Genomic DNA, 27701 nt, shown 5'->3' with positions numbered 1-27701 from the left:
TGTGGAAGCTTGTTGACTCGTGATCTTTCTATAAATGCTACCTCATTCACACAGTTTGTTCACAAGATTACTGAAGGGGAAGGTAGGGGAGTGATCTGGTCATTTGTTAGTTATTTATTCTTCATTTTTACTTCTTTGATCTATGGAAAGAACCAACACGTTAAGCAACATATTGTGTGATCAAAAGATCTGAAAGGTGTGCTTAGGCTGGACGTGAGTAGAGCATGGGGGTGCTTGGCTTAAGATTAGTTACAATATAGCTTTGCTAAAGTGGCAAGAAAAAAGAGGTCTCCTGCTGTGGGCGATTTCCTGCAAAGAGCTGCTTACACAGACAAAACTCTCTGCCCTTGTAGAGCTCTCATTATAGTGGGAAGGGAGAGGGTCAGTGAACAAATAGATTACAAAAATACATAATATTCCAAATTATGGAAGGTAACATGGAGAAAAAAAAAGTCAGAGAAAGGAAAACTGGGTGGCCCAGGGTAGGCAGAGGAATTACAATTTAATGGTTAGAGAATGCCTCACTGAGAGGGAACCTTTTCAGCAAAGGCCTGAAAGAAGTGGAGCAGGTCATGTGGATATCTAGTGGAAGAACATTCTAGGAAGAAAGAACAGCACATGCAAAGGCCTACAGGTGAGTGTGTATCTGGAATGTTCAAGGAATGACAAGGAAACTAGTGTGGCTAAGTAGAGTAAGCAGCAGCAAGAATAGCAGGAATTGAAGACACAAGAATGTCCATAGAAGCATTACTAATAATAGCCCAAACCTGGAGATAATTCAGATATCTATTAGTGGTAGAATGGATAAATTACATTTATATAATGGAATTGCACATAGAAACAGAAAAGAAAAAAGACTATAGGTTCTTTCAATAATATGGATGAATCTCAAACACAGTATTAGGCAAAAAAAGGCCAAAGCTAAAGAAGAAAAACTGCATGATTTCACTTACATAAACTTTACAAAAAAGGCAAAATTAGTTCATACAGTTAGAAGAAAGATTACAGTTGCCTTTGAGGAGAACAGAGATATTTGTTATTGGAAAGGGGATACAAAGGGTCTTTTGGGAGGGTTGAGTGGAGGTTATATGTATGTTCATTTTGTGGTAATTTGCTTAGCATTTGCGAACCTTTCTGTACATATGTTATACAAAAAATTTAAAAAAGAAAAATATACAGTAATGAATGGAAGAACATGATATAGCAAGTACACACAATTCTTTCAAGAAATTTTACAAGGGGAGCTGAGAAATGGGACAATAGCCAAAGGGTAATTTTGAAGAAGAGAGAAATGACTGTTTTGGAAACTCCCATATTTGCCATAAATAAGAAACGCCTGTCTTATTATTTACTTAGTAGGTTTTCTTTACATTGACTCATATTTAATGTAAATTTATTTAAAAAGCAAATTTCATATTAACATTACAAGAATCACTTGACATAATAAAAGTAACTGTAAAAATACAATGAAAAAGCCATTCAGTTAAAATAATCTAAAAATGTAAAAACAATTAAGTGTAAATAAATTAATCTAATTGAGCTAAAAAATAAGTTCCTCAGTCAGAAAACTAGAGCTGTTAATAATCACTCAGACAAAAAAAGCATTCTGTTCTATGTCTATATAACCATCACCACCTCTGCTCACTTTTCCATAACTATCTCTTATACTTTAAGAACCCCATTTCAAACATTCATATTGAGTTCAACAGAGAAAAAAATGAAAACACAGTCCTTACAACTCTAGGACAAAAGGATGTTGACTTGAGGTCATCCCCAGTTCTGTGTCTCCCTGGCTTAGAGGGAAGTTGGGCTCTGAAAAAAAGCCTTCCCTTGCTAACTGAAAAGAACCTCCATTCCCACATCTCTTCTTGTAAAGTGCTGATATGTGCATAAGTATGGGAGTTGGGGAGATGCTGCTCAGCTGTGGCTGTAGCAACCTTGCCTGAAACAAGGTAAAGTTAGGAGGGCATCCCAGAGAGGCTGCAAGTGATCACATCACTGAGTTCTAGGGCCCTAAATCACCTCCCCTATTCCACATCTTAGAATATACTGCTTCATAACAATGGAGGCAATATTTTCCAAATTAAATATCAGGGTACATGATCTTACAGCAAGATAGAATATTTAAAAAAACAGAGCTGTCCAGCAGCCACAGCCAGGCACCCTGCGTCCTGGCCAGGGGCCACTCCACCCACCAGTGCACACAGCAGCAGCTGTGGCCCTGCCACAACAGGAGGGTTCACACAGCTTACACAGAGGACAACCCTTGAGTACCTGGCTCTGGTAGCCAAGTGAGATTGCATGTCTGAGCCCCACAGGACATCTCCTAAATAAATCCATTACTTGAAGACTGGAAGAGATGGATAGTTGACTTAATGCATAGAAACAAACACAGCAAATTATACAAAATGAGACAGAGGAATATGTTCCAATAAAAAGAACAAGACAGAATCTCAGAAGAAGAACTAAAAGAAGTGGAGATAAACAATCTACTTGATAAAGAGTTAAAAGTAATGGTCATAAAGATGCTTACTGAACTCAGGAGAAGAATGAATGAACACAATGAGAACTTAAACAAAGAGACAGAAAATATAAGAAAGAACCAAACAGAAATTATAAATGAACTGAAAAATACACTAGAGGGGTTCAACAGCAGACTGGATGAAGTAGAAGAATGAATCAGAGAACTAAAGACCAAGCAATGGAACTCACCCAGACAGAGCAGCAAAATGTAAAAAGAACTTTTTAAAAATGAGGACATTTTAAGGGACCTTTGGGATAACATCAAGCAGAATGACATTTACATTATAGGGTTCTAGAAGAAGAGAAAGAGAAAGGGCCAGAAAAATTAATTGAAGAAATAGTAACTGAAAACTTCCCTAATTTGGGGAAGAAAACAGACATCCAGGTACAGGAAATATAAACCCCAAAAGATAACAGCAAGACACATTATAATTAAAATGGTAAAAGTTAAAGACAACGAGAGAATCCTAAAAGCAGTAAGAGAAAAACAACTTGTTGCATAAAAGGGAAACCCCATAGGGCTATCAGCAGATTTTCAGTAGAAACTTTACAGGCTGGAAGGGAGAAGCATGACAAATTCAAACTGCTGAAGGGGAAAAAACTTCCAACCAAGAATTCCCTACCCAGCAAGTTATCATTCAGAATTGAAAGAGAGATCAGGAGTTTTGCAGATAAGTGAAAGCTAAAGGAGTTCATCCTCACTAAACTGGCCCTACAAGAAATGATAAAGGAACTTCCTTAAGATGAAAAGAAATGGCACAAAATAATAATAAGAAAACATGTGGAAGTAAAAATCTCACTGGAAAAGGCAAATATTAATAAAAATAGTGGATCAATCACTTGTAAAGCAAGTATGAATGTTAAAAGACAAGAGTAGGAAAATTAACTGAATTACAATAAATAGTTCAGGAATGCATAAAATAAAAAGATGTAAAATGTGTCACTGAAAACACAAAACACGCAGGGGAGGGTGCCAAGAGATAAAGCTTTGGAATATTTTCAAATTTAAGTTGCTACCAACTTAAAACAGGCTACTACTTACGTAAGATGTTATAGGTGAACCTCACGGTAACCAAGAAGACTTATAGTAATTATACAAAAGAAAATGAGAAAGAAAACTAAACATATCTAAACATAACACCAAAGAAAACCATCAAAAAACAAGAAAAGACAGAAAGAGTAGAAAGGAACAGGAAGAAACTACAAAAACAACCAGAAAACAATGAAATGGCAATAAGTACATACCTATCAATGATTACCACATTAACAAAATTAAGGATAAAAACCATATGATCATTTCAATAGATGCAAAAAAATTTGATAAAACTCAACATCCACTTATGATAAAAACTCTCAACAAAGGGGGTATAGAGGGAATGTACCTCAACATAATAAAGGCCATAAGTGACAAACCCACAGCTAACATCACACTCAGCTGTAACAAGCTGAAAGCTTTTCCTCTAAGATGAGGAACAAGACAAGGATGCCCACTCTTGCCACTTTTATTCAACATAGTATTGGAAGTCCCCATCACAATTAGACAAGAAAAAGAAAAGGCATCCAAATCATAAATGAAGAAACAAAACTGTCCTTTTTGCAGATGACATGATACTACATATAGAAAATCCTAAATACTCCATCAAAAAACTGTTAGAATAAATTCAGTTATGTTTCAGTTTATAAAATCAACATACAGATCTGTAATATTTCTATACACTGATAACAAACTATCAAAAAGAGAAACAAAAAATAATAATCCCATTTACAATTACATCAAAAACAATAAAATACCTAAGAATAAATTTAACCAGGGAAGTGAAAGACCTACACACTGGAAACCATAAGGCACTAATGAAACAAATTAAAGAAAACACAAATAAATGGAAAGATATTCCATGTTCATGGATGAAAGAATATTGTTAAAATGTCCCTGTCCCAAAGCAGCATAGACTCAATGCAAACTACCCAAATTCCAATGGCATATTTCACAGAACTAGAGCAAATAATTCTAAAATTTGTATGGAACCACAATAGATCCCCATCAGGCAAAATAATCTTGAGATAGAAGAACAAAGCTAGAGGTATCACATTTCCTGATTTCAAACTATACTACAAAGCTATAGATATCAAAACAGATTGGTACTGGCACAAAAACAAACACACGGCTCGATGGAACAAAATTGAGAGCTCAGAAATAAACGCATACATATATGGAAAATAAATTTACAACAAAGGTACAAAGAACATACAATGGAGAAAGGATAGTCTCTTCAATAAATGGTGCTGGAAAAACTGGACAGCCACGTGCAAAGAATGAAACTAGACCACTACCTTATACCATATACATAAATTAACTCAAAATGGATTAAAGACTAGAATGTAAGACATGAAACCATAAAATTTCCAGAAGAAAACATAGGCGGTAACCTCACTGACATCTATCTTCATCTGACTTCAAAGGCAAGTGACATAAAAGCAAAAATAAACAAATGGGACTACATCAAACTAAAAAGCTTCTGCACAATGAAAGAAACCAGCATCAAAACGAAAAGGTAACCTACAGTATGGGAAGAAATCTGCAAATCATGTAGTTGTTAAGGGGTTAACATCCAAAATATATAAAAAACTCATGCAACTCAACATCAAAAAAACCAAAAAATAAACCCAAACAACCCAATACAAAAATGGGGAGAGGATCTGAATAGACATTTTCCCAAAGAAGACATAAAATGGCCAACAAACATATGAAAAGATGTTCAACCACACTAATTATTATGGAAATGCAAATCAAAACCACAATGATATATCACCTCACATCTGTTAGAATGGCTATTATCGAAAAGACAAGAAATAAATGTTGGAGAGGATATGGAGAAAAAGGAACCCTTGTACACTATTGGTGTGGCTACTACGGAAAACAGTATGGAGATTCCTCAAAAACTTAAAATTGGAACTACCATATGACCCAGCAATTCCACTTCTGGGTGTTTATTTGAAGAAACTGAAAACATTACTTTGAAAATTATATACACCCCTATGTTCATTACTGCATCATTTACAAGAGTCAGGATATGAAAACAACAAGTGTCTACTGATGGGTGAATGGATAAAGATGTGGTACATATACAGCTGTCCAGGTACTTTTGAATTTCAGATAAACATGGAATTTCTTTTTAGAATATGTCTCAAATATTGCACTAGACATACTTATACTAAAAATGTATCTGTTGTTTATCTGAAATTCATCTGTAACTGGGCCTGTATTATTATTTGGTGAATCTGGGGGACAAAGTCAAATAAAATAGTATGAGAAGGGTCAGGGCAGAGGTCATCACAGGATGTTTGGGCACATGTCAGGGAAAAGTTCATACAGCTGGTAAGACTGAATCTTAATCTGATAATTTGTGGTGTGTACCACTCATTTCAGAATTTAATAACACATCATCATGAGCTATGATTTAATTTTTTGATGAATATACGTTTTGTCTACAGAATTAGATCCTACGTTGCCTGAAGACAGCAACCAGTTCTTTGCGTTCCCCATACCACCTAGTACTGACAGGCACACCAAAGGCGTGTAGTAAGTAACGGCATGAATGGATTCAAATGGTTTTATCTTCGCAAAGAGTAAAAACATTCTGTTTATGAAACCATTGTTAACTGGTGTTTTCTTTTTTAGTTTTTAAACAGTGCAGCCAAGAATCCAGTCTGGAACCTTTGGAGTTAAATTAGTAATAAAGATAAAGGTTGTCTGGAGGGCAGTAACCTATGTTAGTTTCATGATGCGGTGGGCACATTTTTGATATCTGGGTTCCTTCCTAAGACCCCCATGTATGGCATATTCTTGCTTGGATCAGACATATTGAAGCAGTACTTACAGTAGGTAGTCAGTCCAAACTGACTACTGACAAACACATCCCACTCACACTTAAGTTCCTCTTCAACCTACAGTTTGGAACTGTCCCCCACCTTCCACTAGAGTCAGCTCCAAGCTGGTCCAGAGTGAGGTCTACCGCTATTTAGCTGTTAGAATCACAAGAGAAGATAATTTTTCTGACCTCCTCTCCTAGCCTCAGCTCTTCAGACCAGAACTAGGGGAGGCAGCCTTGCTCCCACTAAGCACACTTCCCCCAAGTGGCACCTTTCCAACAACTTATAAGGTAATATGGTGACATGATAGATGTTAGATTGATCATGAGAAGACTTTAAAAAGAAACCTGAGAGAAACATACAGAGTAGGCAGTCAAAAAGGGAGCATTTTTAAAAATGTGCTCACTTCTTCCCCTTCAACTCCTTAAATTGAGTCTGAATTATCATTCGCGCCCATCTCTGGGCTCAGAGTATACTCTGTGGTCTGACCTAAGGTTCTTCCCAATTTCTTTTTATCACAGTATTTCTAAGAAGACAGTAACCAGGTCTAGAGCATTATGAGGACTTGAAGCTTCCGCCACCAAAGTCAAAAACGTCTTTAAAGTCTGTACACCATAGGCCCATTTTCATGACCGGTTATAGTCTCCCCAGGCCAAAGGTAAACAAAGCTGGACACTAGGTAAAGTAGTCAGGACAGATTTTAGTCAATAATATATTGCAACAGGGAAAAGTGTCAAGCATGAAATGAACTCACCCTGGATTTGTACATAAGTTACTGGGCAGTTACAAGAGGAAATGGGGGTGTGAGTGGTGGCTCAGTAGAAGCAAGGAGTGAAAAACAAAAAAGAATCGGGAAGGAGAACTGGAGATTCACCTGGGATTGCTAACCAGAATTTAGGGCAGTTAGGCTTCTCCCCTCCTAGAAACGTGGGGGTAGAGATCCTACCTTCGGATGTTGACCGTAACAAATGCTAAATTCTTTTGGCAGCCTTGAGCTTTCTCAGGCAGGCACTTCAAATGGGGCTCGGGTCACTCGAGGGATGTGGATTTGATGTTAAAAGACCATGTTAGTGTTTGTTCAAGCCTTTACATGCCAAGGTTGAGGCTTTGAGAAGAGGGCAGAGAAGCCTGGCCAGCCCGGTTAAGGAAAGACTCTCTATCACTTATCAGTTAAATTATTTAGTAAGCGCTCCCTCCCCTCCCCAAAGTCTACGGGAAGGGTCCAGGGAATAAATATCTCAAACTGCACTTTCTGTGTCCCTGGAGCCCACATGCAGCTGCCTGTCAAGAGCCAGGGTTAGCAGCACAACACAAGGACTAGGGACAATTCCAGCAGGGACCCTTTTTAAGTTTAGAAACCTCAAGACAAACACGCTGCGGACCTCTCAGAGCTTCAGCGCTCGGACCTGAGGCCGCAGTCGGGAGAAATCCTCGACTCCCAGCAGCCCGCGAGAGGAACTCAATGCGCATGCCGGGCGCCGTGCCCTGTTAGCCAGCAGAGCCAGCTCCGCTCACCCCTCCAGAAGGCTGCCCCGGAGTCCAAGTGCTTGCAGCTGCAGCGTGCCAAACCCAGGCGGCCAGGTCCGGACTCAGGCCGGAAGCGGGAGGCCGTGGGAGGCGGAGCCGGCATCGCAAAGGGGAGTGACGTCACTTCCTCTGGGCGGGGTCGCGGGCCATCCCGCGCAAATTGAAAGGTCTGGCCGCCAGTGCACAGCTGCGTCCCTGCGCCCGTGCCTCTTGAGTTCCCCGCAGCCGCCTAGCGTGCTCCGGCCCAGGCGAGTGGGGGCCGTGGGGATAGGCTTCTGAGCCCTCACCGGGCTGCCCTCGGACGGACGGCGGGGGACCTCTCCGGGAAGCGAGCGGAGCGGGCTGTGCAGAGCACGAGGTGGGTCCCCGCTGGTTCCCGCCCCTGCCCTCGGGATCCAGGGTCTTCGGGGCTTAAGCGGAGGGTCTCACGCGTTCCCGGACCCTGCAGTGGCCCTGAGGGCGGCGCGGGGCTGGGGGGCACCCCTGAGATGAATTTGTGGTGCGGCGGTGTATGGGCCGGGGGAGCGCGCTCGGCCTGGCCAGGGCTGCGGTTCGGCGAACCGAGAGAGGGTCCTCTCGTTTTCCTGCGGAAGCTCTCAGGTCAGTTTTACATGCAAGCTCCCAGCTTCCAAATGTTTGACAAGTACATTGTTTTCTTAACGTTGTGCAGGCCAAAGGAACGTGTCTTCTGGAAAGGGCTTGTGGGCCGCCCTGCCAATCCCTGTGAGACGGGATGGAGCGGTGACATTGTGCTGTCACTACTACTTGGTGCTGCGGGCGGTCTCCTGAGGATGCTTTGTGCCTAAGGCCCCCCCATCGTTCTCATTGTGCTGAAGAGGAAACATTTATTCGAGAATATTTACCTAACTTAGAAAAAAATGTAAGTTTCACGAAATGTATATACTATGTCAGATTTCCTCAGAGAAAGAAAACTCTTTTTAGGAACATCTGAGAGGTAGGAGACTAATTGTTTTTCCTAAACTGTGGCTAGAGGACCTCCTGCGTCCAAATTACCTGCCATATTTAAAATTTAGAATTCCCTCCTCACTCCAGGACTAGTGAATCATAGATAGTCCCTAGGAGTGGAGTTGAGAATGTGCCAAGAATTGAAATTTGAGAACTGCTGGACTAGAGTATCACAGCTTTGATACAGGGTTTCAACAGGGTAAGTCTGACTTCTGATCCTGTACTTTCTTCCTTGCCTCCCAAACGTAATGCCTTGTGGGAGAGATTTATTTTAGGAAATGCTGAGCAGCTGCTCAGTGTCTACTGCTTTTACTTTTTTATCAGGGGAGTTGGGGGAAGGGGCAATAGTTGCTTGGGAAAGGACTGGCAGCTACAGGTTTCCATATAGGAAGGGCTTGGGGGCTGCAACCTAGACGGAAGAGGGTGGAAAGCTAAAACATTTCTCTTGAAACTATTTGCACAGCAGGCACGGTTTCACATTATTTGGGGATAGCTTTCAGAGAGTCCAGTGGAGTTGCCCCTGGACGCCACCCACCACTGCTTATAAACAGAACGTTCATTGCTTGGAATAAAGCGTTCTCATGGCAGTAAATTTCAGTCCTAGAAAAGTACAGCTTTAGTTCTATAATTGTGTTTGATTATTTTATTTTTCAGTTAAAATGTTCTACAAACTGTTTTGCATGTTATTTCTTATAATGCCTGTGTAGAGGCAATGTGATATCATAGCATACACAGTTTTATAGATTTTAACAATGCCTTTTTGGAGAGAAGACAGACTCATACTTTTTTAGTACCTTCTGCTTGCTTCATACTGTGTTAAGGGCTTGGAGCAAATGTTACGATTCCAAGTGGGAAGGCACTTTAGAAAGAATAAACATTAAGGAACTATGAAGTGGCATTAGAGATAGTATTAGTGATTAGGGTAAATATTCTAGACTGTGGAAATTGTTTGACAGGGAGGAGCCCACTTAAAATATTAAGGAGCTGAGGAGCCAATGGGGCGAAGCTACCATCTGTGGGATTATGACTGAACGCCTCTAAGTCAGAATCCCGCCCAGGCGGAAAGATACGGCAGCGCCGCGGGAGCCTCGGTTGGCCTCGGAAGCCTCGGTTGGCCTCGGAAGCCTCGGTTGGCCTCGGATGGCCTCGGATGGCCTCGGATGGCCTCGGATGGCCTCGGATGGCCTCGGATAGACGGTCCCACGCCGTCCCCGCCGGCGGGCCGCCGCCCGCGTCCCCTAGGGCGCGGCGCGGCGCGCACCGCCGCGCGTCGGTACCGGGGTCCGGTGCGGAGAGCCCTTCGTCCTGGGACACGGGGTGCGGCCGGAAAGGCGGCCGCCCTCTCGCCCGTCACGCACCGCACGTTCGTGGGGAACCTGGTGCTAAACCATTCGTAGACGACTTGCTTCTGGGTCGGGGTTTCGTACGTAGCAGAGCAGCTCCCTCGCTGCGATCTATTGAAAGTCAGCCCTCGACACAAGGGTTTGAAAAAGAAAAAAGAACAAAAAAAAGAAGAAAATAAATAAAAAATAAGAAAAAGAAAAAAAAAATATTAAGGAGCATGATTCTCAAATATCTGAACAATAATAGTTGCTATATCAGTTTCCAAGCTCTTTTTCTTTATTTTTCCAAAACTTTTGGGTAAATATATTTTGCTTTAAATTTTGCCTTTCTCTTTTCATATCATGTAGTTAACTTGGCACTATGGGGATACAAGGATTACTGCAATTTATCAAAGAAGCTTCTGAACCTGTCCACATGAGGAAGTATAAAGGGCAGGTAGTAGCTGTGGATACATACTGCTGGCTTCACAAAGGAGCTGTTGCTTGTGCTGAAAAACTAGCCAAAGGTGAACCTACCGATAAGTAAGTTTGGACCTTATATTAATTCATTGCCAATTAAGAATGAGACTTATAATGCCTTTTTTTCAGAAAGGGATCATTTTTATTCAATGCCAGGTTTATCAAGACGTGAGAGTATGTGCTTTAGAATATTGCCAAATCAGGGAACATTTCCTTCTGTGTTACAGGCCTAGTTTTCATTCTTTCTACTAAGCCAGAGTATTAGGACACTAATGGACAGACTGTCTTCTTTATTCTTTATCTAAGATAAACTTTTTAACAATATTCTAAAACTCCATGGTGATTTCAGACTCCTACTTTCTTGGGTACGGACAACACATTGCTAAGCCCTATTAGCAAAACAAGGCAGTTGCTTCTAAGGGACAAGGTGTTCTGACTCCCTTTTACTTCACTTGGGGCCAAAAATGGTGGCCATGTTGACATCCATTCATAACTCTGTGACCTCATTTGAGGCAGGACGAATGTCCTCTTTATTTTTTAAATAGAAACACTAGAAAAACAAGCAAGCATAGTTTTTGGAGAGAGATTTTCCACAGGAATTTGGATACTATTATGTATTTTCTTTTTTGCAATATATAATTTATCTCTTAGAGGAAAGGCTCACAGATCTTAGTGTGATTTACTTAAGCACAATGGACAGTAATAACCCTTTTTGTTTACAGAAGATGGAGGAAGGGGGCGGGGATGGAGAGTAACAGAGAAGTCATTATTGAAAGGTGAATGTATGTTTTGGGCTTTCAGGCCTATCAAGTTAATTTGACCAAAAGTGACCCGTTACAGTTTGTGTGGATCTGAAGGAGTCTGGGCACTTCTGCCACTCCAACTGTTATAATCATTTTTTGAAAGTGATTTCTTTTCCACCACTAAATTTGAGCAGTGCAATTACAGTTGAAGACTACAAGTTTTTCAGTGCTACCTTCAGTGTTTCTTTGAATTGTCTTCACTGGGGGGAAACTTTATCTCTAGTTTTTTGGTAATTTTTAAGGATTCTGAGATTTTTGACTAACTGAAAGAGTTGTCCAGAGTACAGGGAGTATCCTTTGTTGTCAGAGATGAACTCCACAGGACTGACCATGTTGTAGGTGTTTAGTAAATGTTTACTAAACTAGAAAGTTTCAGGACTTTCAGCAAAGTATTGTGTAATTTTTTTTTTGCCACTGCAACCAATAAGTCACATTTGATAGTTTACTTTTCTTTTCTTTTTCACGTTTGGATGGGGATGTTAACCAGAAAAGGTCAGAAAATTTGGATAAGCCTATGATAAACCTTTATGACCGTAAGAAACAATGATGTCACTCTATATGTGCTGACATGGAAAGATGTCTAAAATATATAAAGTGAGGGCACCAGGTGTCTGATGTTTATATTTTCTCTAGTTAATTTTTTTTGCCACACTGCACGGCATGCAGGATCTTAGTTCCCTGACCAGGGATCGAACCCATGCCCCCTGCAGTGGAAGCACAGAATCCCAACCACTGGACCGCCAGGGAAGTCTCTCTGTCTAGTTTTTAATAAAAAAGTAAATTTCCTTTAAAATTTGTTACAATTTTATGTTTGCTTTCTTCTATTTTTACTTGATACTTAATCAGTAGGTCCCAATCATTGTTCTATAGACCAATGCAGGTCAATTGTCACTGGTTTACAGTAAAAGGAAAAAAAGAACAATGTAGTGAATTTTCCATTAAGATGAATATATTTGATTTAGAAGATTATCTTTTAAGATTGCATCTTTTTATTCATATTTTTGAGTTAAAATGGATGGAAGTTGTAAGTGTAGCTATTGTTTTTAAATTTTATTGAAGTATAGTTGATTTACAATGTTGTGTTTAATTTCTACTGTACAGCAAAGTAATTCAGTTATACATATATATAAATTCTTTTTCCTTATGGTTTATCTCAGTATATTGAGTATAATTCCCTGTGCTATACAGTAGCACCTTGTTGTTTATCCATCCTATATATAATAGTTTGCATCTGCTAATCCCAAACTCCCAATCCTTCCCTCCCCAACCCCTCCTCCCCTTTGGCAACAAGTCTGTGCTCTATATTTGTGTCTGTTTTTGTTTCATAGATGTGTTCGTTCGTGTTGTATTTTAGATTCCACATGTAAGTGATATCATATGGTATTTGTCTTTCTCTTTCTGACTTACTTCACTTAGTATGATAATCTCTAGGTCCATCCATGTTGCTGCAAATGGCATTGTTTCATTGTTTTTTATATGTATACCACATCTTCTTTATCCATTCATTTGTCAATGGACATTTAGTTTGTTTCCATGTCTTGGCTGTTGTAAATAGTGCTGCTGTGAAAATAGGGGTGCATGTGTCTTTTCAAATTACAGTTTTGTCTGGGTATATGCCCAGGAGTGGGATTGTTGGATCATATGGCAACTCTATTTTTAGTTTTTTGAGGAACCTCCCTCCATACTGTTTTCTATAGTGGCTGCACCAATTTATATTCCCACCAACAGTGTAAGAGGATTCCCTTTTCTCCACACCTTCCCCAGCATTTATTATTTGTAGACTTTTTAATGATGGCCATTCTGTGGTGTGAGGTGGTACCTCACTGTCTCACTGTTGTTTTGATTTGCATTTCTCTAATAATTAGTGATGATGAGCATCTTTTCATGTGCCTATTAGCCATCTGTAAGTCTTCTTTGGAGAAATGTCTATGTAGGTCTTCTGCCCATTTTTTGATTGGGTTGTTTGGGGGTTTTTTGTAATTGAATTGTAGGAGCTGTTTGTATATTTTGGAAATTAAGCCCTTTTCAGTCACATCATTTGCAAATATTTTCTCCCAGTCCGTAAGTTGTCTTTTTGTTTCGTTTATGGTTTCCTTTTCTGTGCAAAAGCTTGTAAGTTTGATTAGGTCCCATTTATTTATTTTTGCTTTTATTTCTATTGCCTTGGGAGCCTGACCTAAGAAAACATTGATATGATTTATGTCAGAGAATGTTTTGTCTATGTTCTCTTCCAGGAGTTTTATGGTGTCTTGTCTTATATTTAAGTCTTTAAGCCATTCTGAGTTTATTTTTGTGTATGGTGTGAGGCTGTGTTCTAGCTTCATTGATTTACATGCAGCTGTCCAACTTTCCCAACACCACTTGCTGAAGAGACTGTCTTTTCCCCATTGTGTATTCTTGCCTCCTTTGTTGAAGATTAATTGTCCATAGGTGTGTGGGTTTATTTTTGGGCTCTCTATTCGGTTCCATTTATCTTTATGTCTGTTTTTGTGCCAATACCGTGCTGTTTTGATTACTATAGCTTTGTAGTATTGTCTGAAGTCTGGGAGGGTTATGCCTCCTGCTTTGTTCTTTTTTCTCAGGATGGCTTTGGCAATTCTGGGTCTTTTATGGTTCCATATAAATTTTAGGATTATTTGTTCTAGTTCTGTGAAAATGTCTTGGGTATTTTGATGGGTATTGCATTAAATCTGTAGATTGCTTTGGATCATATGGCCATTTTAACAATATTAACTCTTCCAATCCAAGAGCATGGGATATCTTTCCATTTCTTTGAATCATCTTCAGTTTCCTTTATTAATGTTTTGTAGTTCTCAGCATATAAGTCTTTCACCTCCTTGGTGAGGTTCATTCCTAAGTATTTTAAAAGGGATTGTTTGTTTACATTCCCTTTCTGCTATTTCATTGTTAGTGTAAAGAAATGCAACAGATTTCTGTATGTTAATCTTGTATCCCACTACCTTGCTGAATTCATTTATCAGTTCTAGTAGTCTTTAATGTGAAAACTTTATGGTTTTCTATGTATGGTATCATGTCTTCCTTACCAATCTGAATACCTTTTAATTCTTTTTCTTGTCTGATTGCTGTGGAAAAGACTTCCAATACTATGTTGAAGAGAAGTGGTGAGAGCAGGCATCCTTGTCTTGTTCCAGATTTTAGCAGGAAGGCTTTGAGCTTTCACTGTTGAGTATTATATTGGCTGTGGGTTTGTCATAAATAGTTTTGATTATGTTGAGATATGTTCCCTCTATTCCCACTTTCATAAGGGTTTTTATCATGAATGGATGTTGAATTTTGTCAAATGCTTTTTCTGTATCTATTGAGATGATCATCACATGGTTTTTGTCTTTTGTTGATGTGGTGTATCACAGTGATGATTTGCATATGTTGAGCTATCCATGTGACCCTGGAGTGAATCTACATGTAGCTATTTTTAACTGTCTTGCCAGAATAAAAATTGAAATGCAATACCTGATTCTTGTTTGCATCCTGGACTGGGGAAAAAAATTGTAGCAGTGCTGTGCTGGAGTCAACTTTTATGAGCTGGCTATATACCATCTCCTCCCAATTCAGCATTTAGTGAGCCCACATTGGTAGTTTATCCACCACTGTAGAATATTCATGTCAGGGATTGACAAATGCTACATATTAGGTACCACTTTCCCCAGAACTTGTTGTTAAAATTTAGCAGGTCACCACTGGTTATAACAATACTGGGACAATCAGACAAATTTTAATGTAGACTGTATATTAGATGGTATTTTGTGGCTGTTAAGTTTCTTGGATATGATAATGGTGTTGTTGGAGAAATCAGGTATTTTTTCTACTATTCTTTCAATTTTTCAATAGATTCAAAATTTCTCAAAGCAAAAAAAAAGAAAATGGGGTAAAAAGGCTAGATATGGAATCACACAATGTCAGAACTGAAAGGGATGTCAAAGCCTTTTAATCTACACATGAGGAAAGCAAATATCCCATAGCCCATTAGGATCCAAGTCTAAATTAGAGTTTACATTTCCTGTGAAAACATTTGCTTAAAAAAACAGAAACCGAGTGCGAGATCCACTGCTGCTGAGGAGAGGAGCGTCAACAGCAGCACCACGGCTCAACAGAAGAACCTTGAAGGCTATGTGGGATTTGCAAATCTCCCAAATCAAGTATACAGAAAATCAGTGAAGAGAGGGTTTGAATTCACACTTATGGTTGTGGGTGAATCTGGACTGGGAAAGTCAACATTAATCAACTCATTATTCCTCACAGATTTGTATTCTCCAGAGTATCCAGGTCCTTCCCATAGAATAAAAAAGACTGTACAGGTGCAATAATCCAAAGTTTTAATCAAAGAAGGTGTTGTTCAGTTGCTGCTCACAATAGTTGATACCCCAGGATTTGGAGATGCAGTGGATAATAGTAATTGCTGGCAGCCTGTTATCGACTACATTGATAGTAAGTTTGAGGACTACCTAAATGCAGAATCTAGGGTGAACAGACGTCAGATGCCTGATAACAGAGTGCAGTGTTGTTTATACTTCATTGCTCCTTCAGGACATGGACTTAAACCATTGGATATTGAGTTTATGAAGCGTTTGCATGAAAAAGTGAATATCATTCCACTTATTGCCAAAGCAGACACACTCACACCAGAGGAGTGCCAACAGTTTAAGAAACAGATAATGAAAGAAATCCAAGAACATAAAATTAAAATATATGAATTCCCAGAGACAGATGATGAAGAAGAAAATAAGCTTGTTAAAAAGATAAAGGACCGTTTACCTCTTGCTGTGGTAGGTAGTAATACTATCATTGAAGTTAATGGCAAAAGGGTCAGAGGAAGGCAGTATCCTTGGGGTGTTGCTGAAGTTGAAAATGGTGAATATTGTGATTTTACAATTCTAAGAAATATGTTGATAAGAACACACATGCAGGACTTGAAAGATGTCACTAATAATGTACACTATGAGAACTACCGGAGCAGAAAACTGGCAGCTGTGACTTATAATGGAGTTGATAATAACAAGAATAAAGGGCAGCTTACTAAGAGCCCTCTTGCACAAATGGAAGAAGAAAGAAGGGAGCATGTAGCTAAGATGAAGAAGATGGAGATGGAGATGGAGCAGGTGTTTGAGATGAAGGTCAAAGAAAAAGTTCAAAAACTGAAGGACTCTGAAGCTGAGCTCCAACGGCGCCATGAGCAAATGAAAAAGAATTTGGAAGCACAGCACAAAGAATTAGAGGAAAAACGTCGTCAGTTTGAAGATGAGAAAGCAAATTGGGAAGCCCAACAATGTATTTTAGAGCAACAGAACTCTTCAAGAACCTTGGAAAATAACAAGAGGAAAGGGAAGATCTTTTAAACCCTCTTTTGACCACCAGTTACGTATTAGTTGCCAACATGCCAGCTTGGACATCAGTGTTTGTTGGATCCGTTTGACCAATTTGCACCTGTTTTATCCTTAATGATGGATTTAACAGCATGACAAAAATTATTATTATTTTTTTTTGTTCTTGACGGAGATTAAGATGCCTTTAATTGTCTAGGGTGTTGTGTACTTAGAAACTAACAGCTCTAAGTACCTTTACTATGTTTTCTTTTTTTATTAAACAGATGTCTTCAATTTAATGCAAGAAAACATTTTACTGTTGTACAATCATGTTCTGGTAGTTTGATTGTTTACAGGATATTCCAAAATAAAAGGACTCTGGAAGGTTTTCATTGAGGATAAATTGCCATAATATGATGCAAACTATGCTTCTTTATGATAATTATAATACAAAGGTTCCATTCAGTGCAACATATACAGTAATGTAACTTAGTCTAACACAGTTGACCCTATTTTTTGACACTTCCATTGTTTAAAAATACACATGGAAAAAAAAAACCTATATGCTTACAACGCACCTAGAGCTTTTTTATAACAACCTCTTTTTTTGTTTTTTGTTTTGGATTCTTTAAATATATATTATTCTCATTTAGTGCCCTCTTTAGCCAGAATCTCATTACTGCTTCATTTTGTAATAACATTTAATTTAGGTATTTTCCATATATTGGCCCTGCTAAAATAGAATATAGCATCTTTCATATGGTAGGAACCAACAAGGAAACTTTCCTTTAATTCCCTTTTTACACTTTATGGTAAGTAGCAGGGGGAAAAATGCATTTATAGATCATTTCTAGGCAAAATTGTGAAGCTAACAACCAACCTATTTCTACCTATGTGCAGTCTCTTTATTTTACTAGAAATGGGAATCATGGCCTCTTGAAAAGAAAAAAAAGTCACCATTCTGCATTTAGCTGTATTCATATATTGCATTTCTGTATTTTTTTGTTTGTATTGTAAAAAATTCACATAATAAACAATGTTGTGATGTAAAAAAAAAAAAAAAAAAAAAACAGAAACCTCTTTTCATAATCTGTCTCATCTGGTTTTAAAAAGAGCAAAAGTATTACCTAAAGATGCAAAGCATTTAATTATTTTTCTTCATTTTCATAGGTATGTAGGATTTTGTATGAAATTTGTAAATATGTTACTATCTCATGGGATCAAGCCTATCCTGGTATTTGATGGATGTACTTTACCTTCTAAAAAGGAAGTGGAGAAGTCTAGAAGAGAGTAAGTTAATTCTTTAACTTTTTAAGATCTGACATTGTGGTCTGTATAATACAAATTTCTTTTTGTTTTAATTTGTTGAGGCTTGTTTTAATCTCTAGTACATGAACAGATTTCCTTAAATGTTCCATGTGTGCTAGAAAGGAATGTGTGTTCTTCAGTTATTGAGTGGATGGTTTTATGTCTGTCCAGTTAATCAAGCTTATTGGTTGTAATGTTCAAATCTTCCATATCCTTATTGGGTTTTTTACTGGTTTTTTTGTTTGTTTTTTATGTGTGTCTACTTAATTCATCAATTACTGAGAAAAGTACATTAAAATTTCACTATGATAGTGCAATTGTCAATTACCTTGTAGTTCTGTCCAATTTTTTTTGCTTTGTTTATTTTGAAGCTATTTTATTGGTTGCATTCAAGTTTACAATTTGTTATATTTTTGTGACAAATTGAAGCAATATGCAGTGACTCTTTTAGTCTCTGTGCTTTTTTGTTCTAAAGTCTATCCTGTCTGATGTTTGTATAGCCATAACAACTTTCTTTTGTATGTTCCTAATGTCTTTTTCTGTTTATTTCCAGTTTTACTATGTCATTGGTTTTAAGTTTGTCTTTTATAAAGAACACATCACTGTAATTTTTTTATCCATTCTGTCAATCTTTGTCATTTTTAAAACTGGAGAGTTTTACTCTTTTTACATTGATCATTAATTACTAATATATAACTCCTACCTTGCTTAACTTCTGGGTTGATTGTTTTATCCACCCTTATTGTTGTCTCTTGTTTCTAGTTGAAAAGTGATGTACTCTATTTCTGTTCTTTTAGTAGTTATAATTGAAATGTTATCATTCATATTTAACTCAACAGAATCTCGTATTTTTATAACAGACCTTAGAAAGAATTTCTGTATTTTTTTTTTAAGAATTTCTGTATTTTATTGAAGCACCTATTCTGCCACTTTTCATCTATTCTTGTTTTTACCCTGTGTTAGTTTTTAGGTCCAGGAGTCATTGTGCTGTACAGGAAAGAGCACTGGGCTTAGTTGTTAAAGGTAGTATGAGTTAGCCCCAAATAGAAGTAAACCTCACTGAGTGAGCATTTTGTGAGAGTGCTGCTTGCCTAGTTTGCCATCCCTGGGCCTAGAATCAAATTAGAGAGGGCTCTTCAGGTCTAGGTTTTTCAATCTACCTGTATATAGTGGGCTCTGATTCTTAAGGTCAGAACTTTATAAAGTTTATAAAAGGATTAACTGAGACTGTCTGCACCCTCATTCTAGTAGGAATAATATACAGTTTATTAAAAATACTTTTAATAAAAAGTTAGTTCCAGGTTAGTTCTTGAAGGATTGGTGACAGCCCTAAACCAGTGTGGCTAAGGGACTAGTCCATGCCATATCTCACCTGGGTGTCCCCCATCCTGTTCTTAAATCTAATTACAGAGTTATTTCCTCTTGCTAACTTCGAGAAAGGCTGAAAAATGTTTCAGCTGTCTGTCTCTGACCTGAGTGCTCTTTCTGACTTACCTCTGTAGGATCGACTTTCTTTGTGCCACTGTAGCAGTGGGAGGGGCATTTAAAATCCTTTTCTACAAAGTCTCCTCATCTGTGGACCTCAGTTTAAAAGTGAACTAGGAAATTTGTGTGTATGTGTATATGCACATTTACTTAAAAGGTAAACTTCATGAGTTCACACTGATACTTCAATTCAAATTCAAGACTACAGGGTTTTCTTTTTACTTTTTCTGTATAGTGTCCGTTGCTCCTTTCTTTCATACTGAGAATCCTTGTTTTCAAGGATACAGGGATAATAAAGTTAGAATATCTTATAATAACTCATTTATTTTACCCCACATTATACTCAACAATAGATTCAGAATAAAATATGAATACTACCACTACCAATATGATTGTCGTTACAGTTTCTTTTTCTTTCCTTTTCATGTGCACTCTCTCCCCCCATTTCAAAAATAGTGGTACTACATTGTCAGGGCACATAACTACTGCTCTCTCCCTAAACAGGGAGAGAGCAGTAGTTATTTAGTCTTGCGTCTACAAATTACCATATAGCTGATGGCTATTAACAGTCCTTATATCAATGTCTCTCATGTTATTTTGGTTTTTCCATAGTTTTTCCTCTAGTATTAATAGATTCCACAGAAAAACTCACAGGAAACAGTATACTTCAAGTTCTTAATATGTTGATAAAGTTGCACCCTTTACACTGGAAAGTTAGTTTTAATGGTGTAAAAGCCTTGACTTACATTTTCGTAAGTGTCTTCATTACTCCATTTTCTTTGACATGAAGCATTGCTATGGGAAAGTCTGATGATAAGCTTGTGTGTACAGGCACTGTAAATCCTTGTTCTTTTTGTCTAGAAGCCCAAAAGATCTGGGTTAATATTCTCAAGGATTGGATATGCACTTTCAAATGAGTCAAACATTTTTTATTCTAGGAAAAATTCTTGAATTATAGTTGTATTGTAATTTTTTGAGTCCTTCTCTCACCTTTTTTTATCTTGCAGAAGAAGACAAGCCAATCTTCTTAAGGGAAAGCAGCTTCTTCGTGAGGGGAAGGTCTCAGAAGCCAGAGAATGTTTCACCCGTTCTATCAATATCACACACGCTATGGCCCACAACGTAATTAAGGTGAGCTAAATAAGAAATTAAGCCAAAGTAACAAATTACTGGGTTCATTTAAGCTAGTTATAAGTTGTTTGTTGAGTTGTGTGTTAAGGAAGTAAAGGGAGGAAAATTCTTCTAGGCCTAACCTTCAGGAAAGCTGGGTGTCAGAGGAAGAAGGAACAGTATCTGTAGGTAGAAGAGAGGAGTCCAGCAGTTTCCAAGGGAGAAATCCTAAGGAATAAGTGAAGCTCTCCCTTTTTAGATGTGTCACTTACATAGATAAATGTGCTCCACAGAGATGGCAAGGAATAAATTCCTGGAGGTTCAATCCCACCCCACTCTCATAGTCTTCGACAGTTACTGTAACCTTCACTCATGAATGACTGTCAGAGATCTGTTGAAGTAGCCTGGCCAACTCAGGAGCTCTACAGACTTCTAGTCTACTTGATCTGCTTCTTAGAAGCTTATTTCCTTATTACCTATTACCATAAATCTTAGTGTCAGCATGCCCAGAATCACAGCCCACACTTCCCCCTTTTCAGGTCTGTGTTCAAACCGCTTGATAAACAAATGGGAAGATAGTGATTAAATTCCGTTGTTTCATCAATACAGTGTCAGACTCGTGTTCTGTGATAAGAGAACCTGGGGAAACGCATGACTTGTGTTCTTTTTAGAGCATAATCATTCTTAAGATGGTAGCTTTCTATAATATGAAATAAGTAAGCTTTATAGCTTGTATTCACCCCCAAATGTACAGCAATATTTCTTTTTTCCTAATTTATATATTGATTTTTAAAAAAGATTTCTTAGTGGCTGTATGATTAGTTCAATATATATAGGACTAAAAGTAGAAAAACTTACTTCAAAGGAAATGATTTTCAAAAATAATATTAGCAAGTATTCAATACATGTTGAGGCTGGTAATAAAATGGGTTTGGTACAGGAAGTTGTTCAGTGCTTTGCAGATGCTGTTCTTGAGATTGACCAATCCTTTCCCATAGGCTGCTCGGTCTCAGGGAGTAGATTGTCTTGTGGCTCCATATGAAGCAGATGCACAGTTGGCCTATCTTAACAAGGCTGGTATTGTACAAGCTGTAATTACAGAAGACTCTGATCTCCTCGCTTTTGGCTGTAAAAAGGTACCTAACTACAACTACTCCATACTATTTTTCTATGTGGATGGAAATAGTGTAAATCAGGAGCTAAAGTTTTTTATCCTATTTAATACCTGCAACTAATATTTACTTACAGTTGTTAATGATTGTTTTATTAAAATGAAAAGAAAGGTTTTGCTGCTTGACATTTGTGTAATCTGGATGATTTTTCAGAATAAGCCCTTACAGTTAGAGGGTTTTGTTTTCTCCAAATTCTTTAGTGGAATGTGGTCTTATTTTTTAATAATGATAACTTATATGCTTTATATTTTTCAATTAGGTTAGGTAAATAAGCTAACTTATCTACTAACGAGATGTTCTGCAGTTATTTAGAATTATGTATAAAACTAATGGAAAATTTTATTATGATATATTAAGATACAAAACTATAGGGTGATTTCATTTTTGTTAATATCTATGTTATTTATATTATCTATTTATTTCACAGATGAAGAAGGATCTGTGAAAAGGTTAATGCTGGGTAATAGTGATAGATGAGACATTTGGGGCAACTTCTGTTTTCTTCTTCCTGAATTTCTGTGTTTTCCAAATTTTCTACAATGGACATGTGTTACTTTAAGACTAAGCAAAAGGGTTACTTTAATATGTAAAAGCGGAAGGTAAGGAGAAAATGCTTTTTGTAGGAATTGCTATTTGACATGATAACCCTGTAATAGGTTATCATGTCAAAAAGGGCCTTCTTGATACCAGAGTCAAGACAGTTGAGTTCTGGCATATGACCTTGTCTAGCCATAGCCTATGCTTCAATTTAACTTATTTGCAAATTTTACAGTAATTAACTGGTCTACCTGTCTCTCTCCTCAGTTATGATAAAGAACAAGAAAGACTTCTTAGAAATACTGCAATGTCTTAGATGATGAAAAATAAAAATGGCTCTTTCAGGTGTTAACAGTTTCCATTCCTCTTGAAGGTTATTTTAAAAATGGACCAGTTTGGAAATGGACTAGAAGTTGATCAGGCTCGGCTAGGAATGTGCAAACAGCTTGGGGATGTGTTTACAGAAGAGAAGTTCCGTTATATGTGCATTCTTTCAGGCTGTGACTATCTCTCATCGCTGCGGGGGATTGGATTAGCCAAGGCCTGCAAAGTACTAAGACTAGCCAACAATCCAGATATTTTAAAGGTAAGAGTGATTTACCAAGTGTCATATTCAGTTTCTGAAGCAGTTCTTAAATAATAGATGAACTGCTCAGAATATGGATCTTAAATATTCTATTATATCCATATCCAATATGGTGTCATTGAAAGGAGAAAATGACTAAAACACTAGAACTTTGCTTTTGGCAACGGATGAACCATGTTTTCAGCAACTGACAAAAAACAAGTAGTAATTTTTTTAAATGAAGACTAATATAAAGAAACTTAAGGATAAGATATTCTAGGGTAGAATTAATGTTAAAATGTACAGTCTTTTGATTTCTGTCCTGTTACTCTGTAGTAGTGGTTCTCAAACTTTTTGGTCTCAGGATCCCTTTACACTCTTAAAATCTCTTTGTGGCAATTATTTTTGTTTATATGGGTTATAGCTATTGATATTTACTGAGTCAGAAATTGAAACAGAAGGAACTTCCCTGGTGGCGCAGTGGTTAAGAATCTGCCTGACAATGCAGAGGACACAGGTTCAATCCCTGGTCCAGGAAGATCCCACATGCTGCAGAGCAACCAAGCCCGTGCACCACAACTACTGAAGCCTGTGCGCCCTAGAGCCTTGTGCCGCAACCATTGAAGCCCGCCTGCTCCAGGGCCTGCGTGCCGCAACTGCTGAGCCCACATGCCACAACTACGGAAGCCCACGTGCCTACAGCCCATGCTCTGCAACAAGAGAAGCCACCACAATGAGAAGCCTGTGCACTGCAACGAAAAGTAGCCCCCGCTCGCTGCAACTAGAGAGAAAAGCCTGCACGCAGCAATGAAGACCCAATGCAGCCAAAAAAAAAGAAATTGAAACAGGAAAATCAAAATGTTTATTAATTCACTTAAAATTAACAATAATTAATTCATTACATTTTAACATAAATATCATATTTTTATGAAAGTAGTTATCTTCTAAAACAAGTGAAAGTTATGAGAGGAATTGCACATTTATGTAAATCTCTTTAATGTGGCTTAATAGAGTACAGCTGTATTCTTGTATTACTTCCTCATACAATTTGATGTGGTATCATGTGTCATGTATTTTCTAGAAAACTCTGAGACCCCATACATCACTGCTCTATAATTTCTCTGATTTCTTTACCTTAAAAAATTAAACATACATTAAAGAAGCTTATTCCTACCCCACCCCCCGCTTGAGTAGTTCTCTTAAGCCCTTAGAGTTTGCAGAGCAGAATTTCCATTTTTTGTTTCCAAGGGTACAAAATGTGAGTCCTCAGGACTAAGGGTGGTGTACTAAAATAGACAGATCTCAAGGTTGGGAGGTGGTGGCAGATTTCGGAATAGAGCAACATGCACTAACTAGCCTGTGACTACAGGATCACTTCAGTTCTCTGGGTCTTCTCTTCTTTGTCTCTGAGTTTGATATAAAAGATTTAAAACCCCTTCCAGCTTTAATCATCCATGACTCTAACAGGAATTAGAATGTTGACTTCATTTTTAAAATATGATCTTTGAATATTTGGGTTTTTTTTAATTCTTAGGTTTTGTGTGTTGTTTGTTTTTTGCTTTCTAGGTGAAAGGTACTTTGAGGGTGAAGAATGTATCTTAAAGTTATACCTAGGAATGTAAATTTGATGTGTAACTGAATTTTTCATTCTTTGGATTAATAATAGAAAAACCAAAGAAAATACTGTTATAGAGACTTAGAATTTTAAGTCATGACATGGTTGTGTTTACTGGTAGAGGTTTATAATGTAGATAAAAGCAATTGATTTTTCTATCCCTCCTCATCCATCTCTAATGTAAAACGATGGGTGTTGGGAATAATGCGTTCCCTCTTCTTTATCTGCAGATAACTCATAAATATTTTTACATTCATTATTAGGTTATCAAGAAAATTGGACATTATCTCAAGATGAATATAACAGTACCAGAAGATTACATCAAAGGATTTATTCGGGCCAATAATACCTTCCTCTATCAGCTAGTTTTTGATCCCATCAAAAGGAAGCTCATCCCTTTGAATGCCTATGAAGATGACATTGATCCTGAAACACTAAGCTATGCTGGGCGGTATCCTTTCTGAACCAGAATGGTAGAACTTTGCACTTCTTCCATATTTTTGTGGTGATTTTTTAGTGAGACATTCAGTAAAAAGTTTGCATATTGTTTTTTGCTTTCTTTTTTTACAGTGAAATCTTTATTTTGTTAAATTTAATTACAATGCTAGCGAAAATTTAGAGTAACTTTTTGTTTATAAACCTGAGGCTCATTCATTATAACTTGCTAATTACTTAGATTGACTTGACAGAAACATGTACAGTCAGTCACTTAAGGTACATACTCCAAAGGTGGCACTTAAGAGAACCCCACATGGCAAGCAAGCTCAATTAACCAGGAAGAACGCTCTGGGCATATGAGTATGCCAGTTGAGGATGCCCTTCCCACAGCCACTGGCCACGTACATCCAGGGTGATGTAGAGCCGTGAGTCACATAGGTAGTCGCCAAGACTTTCCTCTCCATCTCCCTTGACAGGGAATAAGTGATGCCTTGGGACTTTGCTTCAGAAAATGGCCAACTCCTGCTGTGACTAGTAAACTATGCCTGTGGTTTCAGTAAAGCTGAATGTGGAAAGTAAGTAAGGTCCATTGAAGTCATAAACCTGAAGATTTTCTGTGACAATAGAACACACTTTTCTGTCTTATTAGAGTATCATTTGTTTGGTTGTTAATAAAAGCAGTTTTCCTTAATCTTACCAACCTAGATATGTTGATGATTCTATAGCTCTTCAAATAGCACTTGGAAATAAAGATATAAATACTTTCGAACAGATTGATGACTACAATCCAGACACTGCTGTGGTAACATATTAAAGACTTCTTTCTAAAAGAGCACATTTTAAGTATGTCTCGGGAACTGTGACTAAAGGCAAATCTTCATTTAGTAAACATCTTTTAAGCATTTCTATATCCAGGCATTATGCAGGGTGTAGATTGAAAACAACTCGATGTTAGAGAAAATGTATGTCTTAGAACATAGGTATATTGGTTAATTTCCTTAAATTAAAAAGTGACCACAAAATGTATTATCAAACTATTACACTTGAACATTTCATTTGAATATACCAAATGTTTGATGACCTTTTTTCATCTCAACCTTTTCAGCCTCTGGCATTTGGCATTGTTGAAGACCAAACCTAGAAATACCTCCCTTGGGGAGTAAAAACTGATTTTTCGCTCATTCACAATTTAGCAAATACTTACTGAACACCCCTGCTATGTGTCTCTGAGCCCTTTCCTGTTTTCTTCTACTTTTTCCCAATTGTATGTATGTATCTCTTATGATACACTCTCCCACCATTCTCTCTTTTCTGTTCATATTTCCATTCAGACTCTGTTCTCGTTTATGTTCAGATTTATTCCTTAAATAAGTTCTTATGACTCTAATTATCTCATTTATGCAGAGAACTCGCACATCTTTAGCCCAATCTCTAGTCTGTATACCAATCACATAATTTTGAATGTCTCCTGAATCTACATAAATGCTTTCCTATAATCTATCCACAGTCAAAAGCAAACTCTTTATTTCTTATCAGCTTTCCTTAATAACATTTTTTCTTTTTAGCACTTGTTACTCCATAAATTATGTCTCTATTGTTTATTTTCTGATTCTTCCCGGTAGAGTGTAGTCTTCATAAAGGCAGGGTTTTGTGATATTCACTGCCATATTATATTTACCATGTTTTTTGTTGAATGAGTGAATGTCAGTTACATGATCTCTTTCATTCAGACTAGAAGACTTGGAATTTAATTTTTTTTAAGTGAAGTATTGTTGACTTACAATATTATACAGTTGACCCTTGAACAATGTGGCTTTGAACTGCACACATCCACTTACATACGGGTATTTTTCAATAGCAAATACTACAGTACTACACGGTCGTTGGTTGGCTGAATCCACAGATGCAGGAGAACTGCGGATATGGAGGGCTGACTATAAATTATACTCAGATTAACTGTATTGTTCAAGGGTCAATTGTATTAGTTTCAGGTGTACAACATAGTAATTTGATATTTTTGTAGATTATACTCCATACAAAGTTATTATAAAATATTGACTGTATTCACTGTGCTGTACATTACATCCTTGTAACTTATTTATTTTATATCTAGTAGTTAGTACCTCTTAATCTCCTTCACCTATTTTGCTCCTCCCCCACCCCGGCTTCTCTTTCATTGCTAAGTCCTTCTGCTTCTTTTTTGTCTTTCTGGTTAATCGTTGCTCCTTTCTCATAGTTATCCAGATCTTTACCCTTACTCACCATTCAGTTCTTTATTAAGCATTTGTTAAGTACTATAACAAGCATAGTTAGGTTAGCTAGTGTTCTGGAATATAAAGAAAAGCAGAGCGTAATCCTTGCTTGTAAGGTACTCATTGTCTAAGGGAGAGACACATGGTTATATATATAGAAATATGGTAAGTGCTATAATAGATGTATTCGAGGCTCCCTGGAAACAAAGGGCATGCACTTAACTCCACCTTAAGAGAGAATACTTTTTTTTTTGGCTGCGTCGGGTCTTAGTTGCAGCACGTGGGATCTTTGTTGTGGCATGCGGGATCTTTTGTTGCGGTGCGTGGGCTTCTCTCTGGTTGTGGTATGCGGGCTCAGTAGTTGCGGCATGGGGGCTTAGGTGCCCCGTGGCCTGTGGGATCTTAGT

General features: G+C 37.8%; 2 protein-coding genes and 1 long non-coding RNA gene across 4 annotated transcripts in view; 2 read left to right on the top strand and 1 right to left on the bottom strand.

The window, feature by feature from the left end:
- LOC133087794 (uncharacterized) overlaps nt 1–7989 on the bottom strand; it is a 45834-nt gene extending 37845 nt beyond the window's left edge. The window contains exon 1 of the long non-coding RNA XR_009700449.1: nt 7909–7989. This is a non-coding gene — a long non-coding RNA (uncharacterized LOC133087794). The remainder of the gene's footprint in view (nt 1–7908) is intronic.
- Nucleotides 7990–10590: 2601 nt separating this feature from the next.
- Nucleotides 10591–27701, top strand: part of EXO1 (exonuclease 1) — a 44589-nt gene continuing 27478 nt past the window's right edge. For both annotated transcript variants that reach the window (XM_061185415.1, XM_061185416.1), the window contains exons 1-7: nt 10591–10751; nt 17983–18102; nt 20613–20736; nt 21714–21851; nt 22798–23010; nt 24868–25055; nt 25748–25844. In XM_061185415.1, the coding sequence (XP_061041398.1) occupies nt 10591–10751; nt 17983–18102; nt 20613–20736; nt 21714–21851; nt 22798–23010; nt 24868–25055; nt 25748–25844 (1041 nt within the window). The remainder of the gene's footprint in view (nt 10752–17982; nt 18103–20612; nt 20737–21713; nt 21852–22797; nt 23011–24867; nt 25056–25747; nt 25845–27701) is intronic.
- On the top strand, nt 15550–17032 carry LOC133087790 (septin-7-like). Its single transcript, XM_061185414.1, has one exon. It carries the CDS (start codon nt 15988–15990, stop codon nt 16843–16845), a length of 858 nt encoding a protein of 285 aa, XP_061041397.1. The 5' UTR covers nt 15550–15987; the 3' UTR covers nt 16846–17032.

The sequence above is a fragment of the Eubalaena glacialis genome, chromosome 3, assembly GCF_028564815.1.
Source record: "Eubalaena glacialis isolate mEubGla1 chromosome 3, mEubGla1.1.hap2.+ XY, whole genome shotgun sequence".
Lineage (NCBI taxonomy): Eukaryota > Metazoa > Chordata > Mammalia > Artiodactyla > Balaenidae > Eubalaena > Eubalaena glacialis.
This window is presented reverse-complemented; position numbering and strand designations above follow the sequence as displayed.

What these genes read in the sequence shown, in the direction of transcription:
- LOC133087790 (XM_061185414.1), top strand. Translation starts at nt 15,988, where the DNA reads ATGCCTGATAACAGAGTGCAGTGTTGTTTATACTTCATTGCTCCTTCA.